The sequence below is a fragment of the Perissodus microlepis genome, chromosome 19, assembly GCF_051167445.1.
Source record: "Perissodus microlepis isolate ML-2025 ecotype Zambia chromosome 19, ASM5116744v1, whole genome shotgun sequence".
Lineage (NCBI taxonomy): Eukaryota > Metazoa > Chordata > Actinopteri > Cichliformes > Cichlidae > Perissodus > Perissodus microlepis.
In genome coordinates this window covers 26,645,745-26,656,852 of record NC_140479.1, presented here as the reverse complement: position 1 = coordinate 26,656,852, position 11,108 = coordinate 26,645,745, and the positions used below count along the sequence as shown (strand labels likewise).

The window sequence follows — 11,108 nt, the reverse complement described above, 5'->3', positions numbered from 1 at the left end:
TATGTCTCTCTTCATCTCTCAAAGGTTTTCTCCGTGGCTTTCACAGAGTGTTTTTAAAGGTAGCTCTTATCAGACCATCTCAAACACCTTCTCTCTTCACAAATTTATTATCTTAGTTCAACATACACTCAGGCATTGTATTTGTTTGCTTATGACAAGCACAGAGGAATCCACCACGTCACGTTTAATACAAATGTGGGGTGCGGATGAGAAGCACAGCATGTGTTGCTGCTGTGTTGTTATGTTTATGACCTGACAATTTGGACAAGTATTCATTCTATGACCCTGAGTCCTGTTTGCACAAAGGCAAACACGACTTTTTTTAGGAGTAGATTGCTGTAAGTCATAAAGGTTTTTTAGGACATCGTCCTAAAAGTGTGAAGTCACAAGTCCATTAAAATGGAGCAACTTATACTTCTCCATCTATGCCAGTAATTGCAAGTGACTTGGGTGGAGTTTTTGAACACCGTAGTTTGTGGAAACGAAGCGTTTTGCCACAAGGAACTTTGAATAAAATGCTGACTCAGCCCAATAAAATCACTATGTTTGACAAACCTATCTGAATCATCATCTGAATCAAAATGCTGGTTTAAAGATTTCCTCATTAAATAGCATTAGAGTTTAAATGTATTAATAAAAGGCAGATGATACTCGAATGCATTTTCTTGTGAAAAGCTGACTGTGAGTGATTGAAAATCAATAAAGAAGGCAGTAATTAAAGACTGTAAACGAGCAGAGACAAGTGATAAAGCCACTGCTCTCATGACACAAACCTCTGAGGGCAGAAGGACTCACTGGATCATTAGATGAAGCATGTGTGAATCAGTCAATTTGGGCTTTACAGTTACCAAATGTACCAAGTCTACCAAAAGTATTTTCTATATCAGACATGATCACGTCACTCAAAGAAAGAATTTCAAGTAACTGAAGCACTTTGGATTTAGTTTTTTTTTTCTGTAACAATTTCAAATGTTTGCCCTCATTAAGGTCTTTTTTGTTGGACAGCTACGGGAGATTTTGCCTGTTAGTGTGTGGTAGCACCTCACTGTGAACTAGTTCACTATATGGACTAAATGATTTCTGCTTTTCTTGCTTTGACACACAAACATATTTATGGGGCTTTTATTTATTTATTTGTTTATTTATTTCACATATTTTTGAACTCTTAAATATGTTTTTACAAAAAAAAAACCAACCCTGCTATTTGTCATATTAGAAAAACTGAAAAACACTGAGGGACAATCTTCCAATGACAATTCTAATGAGTTCTTGAACAATCTTCTTGGCGTTCACACCTGTAAAGTTTTGGGATGACTTGATTTCATGATGAGATACAAACATGGACTTGCACAAAGACTCATGAGGTGAAACAATACCAGGTGTGAGAAATATTGATCTTTTTTTATTATTTATGTGGTATCAAGTCTGAATGTCTCCATCCCATATATGCCTAAGAATGCCCTCTAGTTTATTTTGTAAGGATATGTAAACACGATAAAGTTCAGTGCAAGGTGGGATCACGTTTGTTATATGCAGGAACAGAACCCTGTATTGGGTGTCTCATTTACCCAATTGCAGAATAAGTTCTCTCTCCCTGAGTCACATTTTTTTCAATATTTACAGATAAGAAACTATGTTCGTCAGAGTAGTTTAAACTTTCCATCTCTTCCAGAAGAGGGACCAATTTTTAAGCTCCTTCTGGGCTCCCCGAACTCTAACAACTTGTTTTCTGGTTTTGTGAATGTTTTTCCAGAGTATTTGAATTCTAAATCTGACTTTTTGAAGAATGCATGGGAGGAGCTGGGTTTGCAAATTGGGGACGAGGCGTGGGAGAGGAGTCAGTGTAGGAATCATTATTGGAACCGGGGTAGGATGTATTCTCTAACTGCCACTGTAGCAGTTTTTAGTCAAGTTACTGCACATACAGGATGATTATTCCATTGCACTTTAAATGCAGACATGCATACAGTGGTTCAGTTAGATCATTTATGACTGCAGTCAACACAGATGTTATACTTTTGTATGTTCAAGTAAGTTTTATTTTTATTTCATTTTGACATTTTGTTTCTAATTCTGCATAATTTCAATTTCCAGGGTGGATTTCCACCTTTGAGTTTAATTTTTATTGTGGGAAAATGTTTAGTTGAGATTGGATCAGTTTCAGTGTTAGTTTTTTTTTTTTTTAATCTTTTTAAATTTTACTGAATAGAGGGCAAACATCTGAGGCAAGATTTAGGAAAATTAGTACAGGTGTTACAATAAAAATATAGGTTTTGAAACAGTGGATTCACACTCTTGTAGACATGCCTATCAATGATTTGTCAGGGAAGTTATAATAATTACAAATATTGTATTAATAGTTAGCAAACTAACTAAAACAACAGATATTACCTCTACAGTAGAATAGAAGTTTTTGAAGGTACAATTAAGAACCATTTTTATTTTAATTCTGTTTTAGTTTTCAAAGTTCACAAAAAAAGACACTCATGACACTTGTGTGATGCTTGAAATCATTTATTAACAATCAAGAAGGATTAGGAGGTCATTACTCGACAAGATGAGACAATAGTTGGCTCATTCATATGATGTGATACTTCAGAAAATATCAGATCTTCAATTTAGGTTAAAAGAACTTGTGGCGCCGTGGTGGCCGTAGCCACAGCTGTGTGGTTAAACCACAGGTGATACTGGACATAGTAGCCATCATTGTACATGTAGAGCTTCTGGTCAGCGGGATTGTAGTGCAGGTTTGAGTACTTCTCTTGGAACCTCTCAAAGGGAATACTGATGTAAGTTTCCTCTTTGGTTTTAGTGTCATACTTGTAAAATATCTCTTCAGTGATGGTATCGATTGTCCTGACCGCATACAAAGTGCCACAAACCATGAAGGCATTGCTCACACCCGGCTTGTAGATACTAGTCTCCATTTCCTCCTCTATCCCAAAAGACGCCTCATTTATTTTAGCAATGACCATCCGACCGGCAGACTGCTGTGTGGCATAGGTCACCCACAGCCCCGTCTCATCGGCAGCAAAGTCAAAGTTCTGACTGGGAAAGTATGCATAAGAGAAGCCTGAACTAGCCTTGGGGATCACCCTGGACTCATATGCCATTGTGGTGAAATTCAGTTTAGCTAACCCAAACGGGCTGTTGATCTGATAATACAGAGTGTTGTCACGGAAGATAAAATTGGTTCCTGTGCCACGCCAGCTGGTTTGTAAGCTGTGATGCTGAAAGTGGTTTCTTAAAATGAGGTTCTTGTAGTTAGTGTAGAACCTGATGTCAATAATGGAGGCACTTGTATACCCAGAGTACCAGTACATGGACTCTCTGTCTGGAATAGGTTTTGAATCTTTCCCCCATCCACCAAATTTGTAGCCAGCATTTAGATGGGCATTCAGTTGGCTTACTATGGGTTTGCTGAGCTTGGTGATACCAGTGTGTGCACATGAACCTGCAGAAGGAGACGAAAATTAGGTTGTAATCACAAAAACAGGGATTACAACTGGAATGATGGTATAAGTGAGCTTACCAATGTTGGGGTAGAAAAGCTCCTGGTGACGTCTCTCACACTCCTCTAGTTGCAGCTGCACCTTAAGGTATTCTCGGCGTGTCACCAGAATTAAATTCTTGTCGTAGGTCTTTTCCAGCCTGTTCAGAGTCTCCACCATGACTGTAATCTGAAAGATAACACAATGGATCTCCACTGCTTCTGCTGGCTTTTAAAACACCTTCAGCTCGGGACATACCTGTACACGCAGGGATTTAAGGACAGCAGTGGAGCCGTTGATGGAGAGCTGCAGGTCTGTAATCAAGGCCTCCACTTGTTTAATCTCAATCTTTATCTCATTCCGTTCACTTTCACTGTAGCCATCAGGATTCTCCTCCATTTTTTCAATTTTTGCTGTGAGTTTTACGATCTTTTCTTCATATTCTGTCACTTTGATTTCATATTCCCCCAGCTGAAATTTAATTGGGAAAAAAACATTCAAAAATGTTTTTTGTCACAATTATGTAATCTTTTAATGCACACGTTCCCTTGTGACTAAATACCTTGCCCATTTCCAGCTCCAGTTCATGTGAGATCTCCACTGCCGTCTGCTCTATCACCACCAGATCACCTACAGGAAAAGTTGAACCGGGCAGGAAGGCGTCACAGGAGCACCTTTCACCACCTCCGGACTCATTTCTTGGATTCCCTTCACTCCACACGCTCCTCACTCCCTAAAAAAGAGTTAGATGGAAGAAATCATCTCACCTAAATGTGTACGGAGCTTTAAAGAATAAAGATGAATCGCTTGATCTACGTCATGTCATGCGTACCTCCCAGGCAACCGTGGAGCTCAGCAGTGCTGAGAAATACAGAGTGACGATCATTCTGCTGCAGTCAGAGTGGTTATGACTGAGATAGGTGGATCATTTGAATTTATAGATCCTCCTCCATCATATCAGAGGACGCAGCACCTGTCTCACTTCACAGAATTATTAGTTGAGGAACATGCCAGGATATAATGCTCGTTCTTATCTACAGCAAACAGAAATTAACCTCAGATGTTTGTTTACAATTATCCTCAAGAGTGTGGGCTCGCATGAGAACACCATTCCCGAATACCATGATGAAATATTATGTTTCTGAAGAAGGCCCATCCCACTCAGTGTCGTTAACTGCAAGGTGGCGAAGACATGACCGCTGATAACTTATTAAAGCAATAAATATAGATTTTTAGATAAGATTGATAATCAAATGTGTTATTTATTCACTTAAAAATATTGCATGACATAATAACCAAGGGAAAAACAAATCACATGTATAATATAGCACGTAATACAGCATTATACAGTGTTCATGTCACTTGACCGTTACTGCGGCGTTCTTTGAAGCTTTGTCTGCATTCTTCTTCGGTTTCTTTTTCTTCATTTTCTTGACTTTGACTTTACTTTTACCCTCTGACTGCTTTACATTGAGAGCGGGCCTGGATCTCGTCAGGCTGTTAGCAGTGGGGCTTAGCTTGCTGTGGCTCATCTCTGGATCAGAGCGAACGCCCTGAGCAGAGATGGACTTGTCTGGAGCAGAGCGAGGGGAATTGGCCGACAAGTTTGGCTGGGAGTACGAACGCATCCCGGAGGAGCTGGTGGGACGGTAAGGCGTGGCGCCTCTTAACATGGGCAGGTGGATGTTGCTCATGTTAGTGACAGAGTAGCGGCTGCTGTTGGACATGACAATGTGGTGCCAAGAGCTGAGAGGGGTGGCGGAAAAGTGTTGAGGGCCACTCGAGTCTTCTTTGGCACCTCCTGGAGACATGACTATGGAGCTGTGAGGTGTCACCGCCTCCACAGCACTTTGGAAGGTTTTGAGAATGCGGTCACTCTTCTGCTTCTCTTTCTTCTGACGGGACTCAAATTTCCTAAGCTGGCGGCGGTGATCCCTCATCATTTGTTTCCTTGTATCTGCCAGTCCCCTGCACAGAATGGTCAGATTATAGTATAAACATCACTGACTGCTTTTAGATTCATACGCCAACCAATTATCTACCTGTCTCTCCACAACTGCACTTTTCTGTGAAGCCTAACAACTTGAACAGCCTATCCTACCTCACTAACAACTTCACTACAATTACTACTTGGATGTCCTTAATATTCTCTCAATTTCAATCTCGACAACTGAGGTTCTTGTGTTCGGACCTGACAGCTTCTCCTTCCACTGGCTGAGTTAGAGTTAATTTCAAAATGTTAGCATTTATCTATGTGCAGTGTGGCAGAACAATGAGGCAGTGGTTAACACTGCATGATGGTCCTAGTTTGAACCCACCTGTGTGTGGAATTTTTGCACGTTCACTAGGTACCCCAGATGAATTACATACAGTATAAAGCCCATCATACCCAGGCTTCTGTATGCATGAGGATCTGCTTTAACCTTATTCCAGCAGTAACCTCCCTGATCATATGATCAGGGTCTTATAATTGTCATATTTATATATTTTATGCTCATATTTTAAATCTAGAGGCGATCATGTTTTTGAGACTGTAGCTTCTAAACTTTGGTGCAACCTCCCTCAGCCTGTCAGGATGGCTGAATCTGTGGTCTGCTTTAAACAACTGCGGAAAAGGGTTAGCTTTTTCTTAAACCTATGATCATTACTTTTTATGTAGTTTATAAAACACCTATATAAAAATATGAATGTATAGACCACATGGTTTACCATCTGTTTGTATGTTGAGCTACGTGGACTTCTTTAACATGTGTTTTTATCCAAACTGTGGAAGAAAAGTTCCCATACAAGTTATTCTTAGCTTATGATTCTCTCTGTGCTATACATAACTATACATATATAACACTATTATTACTTCAGTGGAGCTTCTGCGATTAGTTTGGTGTGTCTGTCTGTCTGTTTGTCTGTTAGTATGATTGCTTAAAAAAATGTGGTCAGATTTTTTTTCAGGCAGATTTGCAAAAAAGAAAAAACAACTTCTGTAGTAAATTATATATACAGTAGATCTGTGAATATTTGGAAAAAGCTTTTACCAGTGCGAGAGACAACCCAATATCCGAATATACCAGTCAAATAGACTTCTGCCGCAAGTGAGTGAACTTTTCAGACTTGAAGAGGTTTGCAGTTTTCAGCTACTCTTAGTTTTGATAGGGTCAGTTGAACTTAAGATCTGGGCAAATTCCCAGGCCATAACTAAGACACTCTATGCCCAGCTGTACTATCAGTAAACGAGAGATAAAAACAATCAAAATGTAAAAATGATAAGGTTTAACACGCCAAAGCTCCACCTTGTAACGTAAATATTGAAGCTTCAGATGTGAGTATATTTAGACAGTATGGGAAATGCTCACCTGTAGTCCACCATTCCTGTCCTGTCCCGATCAAGTCTCTGAATCAGCTCCTCAATCTGGTATCGGTCCAAGGGAATGCTTGATTGCTTACAGTTTCACACAAAAGAGGAAAAGGGAATCAGTTTCATAGTTGCTCTCTTTATCGCAGTAAACTCTCAGTGAAATGCACTGACTCTACACGGCTCCATATACAGTATCACAGTTTGTTTGGAAAACCTGAACTGCTTTCCTGAAGTCAGTAACAGACACTCTCATGATGCCATCTTTATCGATGTTTCGAAAGAAATCCCACAGCCGCAGTTTCCGTTGGTCCAGATAATCCTTCAGAAGCATTGGTAGAAGTGATTTTGACAATAATTAAATGGAGACCAACAAAATAAGTAAACATCAGAACAGCAAATATACTCTGAATAAAGAAAGAAACAATAAAAATAAAGATATATTGTGTATATTTTCACAATAAAATTCATGCAGTATGTGTCAGATGCTCATTCGACCAACTGAGACAGACCTGAATGACTTTCATTGGATCAACACGTTTTGGTGGCTTCTTAGCCATGAAGCCTCCTACGCCTCCATACTGTACATCCAGACCAGGATGCTCCTGACACGTCACCTCCAATAGATGCACAAAGTGCTCATTTACCAGCACATTCTGTTCAGATAAAAGACAACATGATATACACACACACACATTTTGCTTCCTATGTCAAAAAAAGGAAAAAATTACAACTTTGACTTAAAATGAACACAAAATTGAACTGAAATCAGAGCAAAAATGACTTGCTTAAAGAAAAAGTTCACCTTATAATTACATATGTTTAAATCTGGCCTGTAGTGCAGTTTCTCTGTATAGACTTTTTAGATGAGAGTTGCTCAGTTTCAGTGGCACTGAATATTTCCAGAAATGACCTGGTTGTGAGCAGTTTCATTACTATTTTTTCTCCATAAAACAACACCTGCTGACTGCATAACTGTACAGAAGGAAGCGTGCATTTACCCATGACGAGAACCTGATGATTGTGACAGCTTGGCAGGATGTAAACGCTGATAATGCTTTCTGCTATGATGTAATATCAACCAGCTGCATGTCTACATTAGATTATGTCGTTTGGTAGAAAGAAAAAAGGACGTCGTGCAAGAATTGCTCTGAATTGCTCAAGAATTGCTCGGCTCTAATTGGGTCTTGATCTGCGGAAAGAAACATAACTGTGGATTTTTCAGATGTATTATTTGAGTGCTTTGAGCATCACAAGTGAATTTCTATTAAATGTAGACACATCTCTACAACCAATAGAACTGGGACATTTGCACCAGAACAATTCACATGGATAAATCCGACTACAGGCCAGCAGAACAATATGTAAATTTGATTTGTGGATGCACTGTCCCTACAGCCTGTGGTAATCTGTGACATGGAGCAGAGCAGGATGCACTGCCACTCACACATATGTTGATCTCCTCCAAGGCAGTTTTAGGTGAGTTCTTCACCACGTTGACTAGAGCCAGTGCGCCCTCTACTGTCAAAGAGTTATAAGCCAACTAAAGAAATAGAAGACATTATCCGATATTTCACTTGAAGCCATGACTGTGATATACGTTACCCTAATGCAATTTCGTCCACCCACCGTCAGGACTCTGAGTGTGTCATTGAATTCAAGACCCCTGCACAGCATGCTGACGCCTTCATTGGTCAGGCGGTTATTGTTGAGGTTGAGATGCACCAGAGTGGTGTTGAATTTGAGGGCTTCTCCCATTGCCAGAGCACCTTCGTTCCCAAAACCGTTCCACGATAAGTCAAGGTGCTTTAACATCATATTCACCTAAATGGGAAGACTGTGATGAAATGCTGCACACAGAGTAACTAACAAATTTTGTTAATCAGCCCTACTTTTAACCCAGCGCAAAAAGCCACAGCCCCTTTCATTCTTAGATGATTCCAGCTGAGGTCCAGCACCTCCAGGCCCTCATTGTTTGCTGTAGAAACAAGAAAGCCAAGTCAGTGAAAGAATACATCTATAATGCTATTAAGAACTAGTCTTAGACCTATTAAGACCTTTTACCATACCCAGCAGCTGTCCCAAATGCTCCCCTCCTTTTCCACAAAACTCATTATGGCTCAGATCCAGTACCTTTATCCTGGAATTAGTCTGAATGTAACAATATAGCAATGTGACAGGTGCAAGTAGCAAAAGAACAATTTATGAATATAGGAATGACTAAAATGGGTTGTTATGTGTGAAAAAGCAGGACATAACTGATAACTTACTGACAGAGCATCTGCAAAATATTTAGCATCATCATCAGTAAATCCATTCCCTGCAGGGAAGAAAATGCTTTCAAAACAATCATGAAAAAAAAAAGATCACAATAATTATCGCTGTTAAATAGACAAACCAATCAGAAACTAACCTCGACTAACCTGTCAGGAAAAAGGCAACCCCGACAAAACAAATGTAAGCTGACTGTTTGTGGTGCCAGTCATCTGTCACATAACATCTGACAAGTTAAATGCATTGTCACGTGCATATTACCTGAAAGCTTCACAGATTTTAACGAAATGCTGTCCAGCAACATTTTAGCCACATACTCAGCCCCAGCAGATTTCAGATGGTTGTGGGATATATCCTGAAAAAAATGTATTATTAAAACCAAACTTGATGTAGAGCTCTCAGATTTAGACCTGAAATACTCTTGTGCCCTCCAGTGGTCAACCTGCAGTCTTACATACCAGGTGCTGAATGGTGAAATTAGCCCTCAACGTCTCCATGAGGTATTTGGCTCCCTCAGCTTGAATTGAATTGTCTGCCAGTGCCAGGGCGCTTATTTGCGTATCAGTCTAAATAAAACCGGATCATCAGTTTTCTATTTAAAAGTGCCTCATTGATTAACAGCTCTTAGATTTTAAACCTACCACTAAAGCAATAGCAAGTGCCTTGCATCCCAAAGGTCCGAGCCCATGGTGGGAGAGTGTCACAGCTGGAGAGTCAAGGTTTCGAATAAAGTAAGAGACCGGCACCACACCTACCAGCTTGCAGGCCTGCATGTACACCTCAGCAGTGTCCATCTCCTTGTTGATCTTATTTCCTGCATATTATAAAAGTCATAAATTAATATAACTAATGTATAGATTTAAAGTAACAACTACTAAATTACTTAGTATTTAAACAAGAACCTCAAGGATTATTCCATGATTGAATTTAATATGCTCACCATCTGATTCCAAGTCTTTGTCAAACTCATTGCCAAAGCTGTCGAGATCAGTTGGGGATGGACAGTTGTCATCGTCTTTTAAGCAGAGGGACTCAAATGACGGTATCGACATTACGGCCTGTCTTTAAAACTTGTCCTTTTTGAAATGGTTCCCACTCACAAACATCAGGCTGTGATGTGCCTGGTAAGAACAGGGCCTGTGAAATGAAAGGGGCCTGTACTATGCCCCGGGTAATTCTACCCCTCAGGTTGTGTGTCTTGTGTCGTTAACAATTTATGCATCACTCGGGTTACAATCCTAAGCAAAAACTACAGTTATAGTGTGCTGTAATTTAATTCATCCAATGTCACTTATTGGGACAATCTCCCACATTTACAAAATTCAACACATGACTGTCACAAGCAAAGTATGATACGTGTGCAGAAGAAGTTTCATAAAAATGTAATTTGATCTTCTTAATTGAAATTGTGACAATCCATCAGTTTGATGGAAGAAAGTGTATGTTTATGAGCAAATGCTAATGCTAACAGATAGAGCTACCAGTCGCTGCACCGTTGAAGTGTTAATATATAAAGAATTTACTGGGTCAATACTGGATCAATACTGGAGTTATTTAGCAAAAAGAAAATTGACTGCATTTCCACTGTAATGATTACTAACTGGTGTTTTATGTAAGCTTTTCTCCTTCTAGAAAATATGGAGCATTTACAGCCATTATAATGCTGAAAACATCATGAAATAAATGCACTTATTCAAGAATTCACCAGTGATAGAGAAACAAGGATTAATTCATTCATTATGTCAGAGATTTATGGATTTCCACACAAGAATTGGCCAATTTCTGAATGACTGTGGGCAAGTGCAGCGCTGAGGTCTAAAGATGCCAGCAGATATGAGACAGCAAGCTGAGAAGGAAATTTAGTTAATCGTTTAAATTTACTAGTCAGCACAAGTTTCAGTTTATATGAAGATTTAAGGAGGAAAATCCATCTTTGAAACAGGTTTCAGTTCAAATATACATGTAGTGTAGGTAGTCTCTAAACAGCTTAGAAA

General features: G+C 39.5%; 2 protein-coding genes across 2 annotated transcripts; both read right to left on the bottom strand.

Moving 5' to 3' along the window:
- Positions 1 to 2,618: 2,618 nt before the first annotated feature.
- On the bottom strand, positions 2,619 to 4,377 carry olfm4.1 (olfactomedin 4, tandem duplicate 1). Its single transcript, XM_084915765.1, has 5 exons — positions 4,324 to 4,377; positions 4,054 to 4,224; positions 3,750 to 3,962; positions 3,533 to 3,680; positions 2,619 to 3,454 (listed from the first exon to the last, which is right to left on the bottom strand). Exons 1-5 carry the CDS (start codon positions 4,375 to 4,377, stop codon positions 2,619 to 2,621), a joined length of 1,422 nt encoding a protein of 473 aa, XP_084771891.1.
- Positions 4,378 to 4,849: 472 nt separating this feature from the next.
- On the bottom strand, positions 4,850 to 10,166 carry lrrc74a (leucine rich repeat containing 74A). Its single transcript, XM_084915784.1, has 13 exons — positions 10,055 to 10,166; positions 9,756 to 9,928; positions 9,573 to 9,680; positions 9,376 to 9,469; positions 9,111 to 9,160; positions 8,910 to 8,991; positions 8,733 to 8,818; positions 8,470 to 8,664; positions 8,288 to 8,383; positions 7,353 to 7,496; positions 7,058 to 7,162; positions 6,842 to 6,927; positions 4,850 to 5,459 (listed from the first exon to the last, which is right to left on the bottom strand). The coding sequence occupies exons 1-13, from the start codon at positions 10,164 to 10,166 to the stop codon at positions 4,850 to 4,852; spliced, it is 1,941 nt and encodes a 646-aa protein (XP_084771910.1).
- Positions 10,167 to 11,108: the final 942 nt, after the last annotated feature.

What these genes read in the sequence shown, in the direction of transcription:
- olfm4.1 (XM_084915765.1), bottom strand. Translation starts at nt 4,377, where the DNA reads ATGATCGTCACTCTGTATTTCTCAGCACTGCTGAGCTCCACGGTTGCC. An exon ending in GCTCCACGGTTGCCTGGGAG is followed by an intron (nt 4,225 to 4,323) that starts GTACGCATGACA and finishes ACTCTTTTTTAG; the next exon opens with GGAGTGAGGAGCGTGTGGAG. An exon ending in GCTTTTCTACCCCAACATTG is followed by an intron (nt 3,455 to 3,532) that starts GTAAGCTCACTT and finishes CTCCTTCTGCAG; the next exon opens with GTTCATGTGCACACACTGGT.
- lrrc74a (XM_084915784.1), bottom strand. Translation starts at nt 10,166, where the DNA reads ATGTCGATACCGTCATTTGAGTCCCTCTGCTTAAAAGACGATGACAAC. An exon ending in TGGAGGAGATCAACATATGT is followed by an intron (nt 7,497 to 8,287) that starts GTGAGTGGCAGT and finishes TTATCTGAACAG; the next exon opens with AATGTGCTGGTAAATGAGCA. An exon ending in ACTTCAGGAAAGCAGTTCAG is followed by an intron (nt 6,928 to 7,057) that starts GTTTTCCAAACA and finishes TGAAACTGTAAG; the next exon opens with CAATCAAGCATTCCCTTGGA.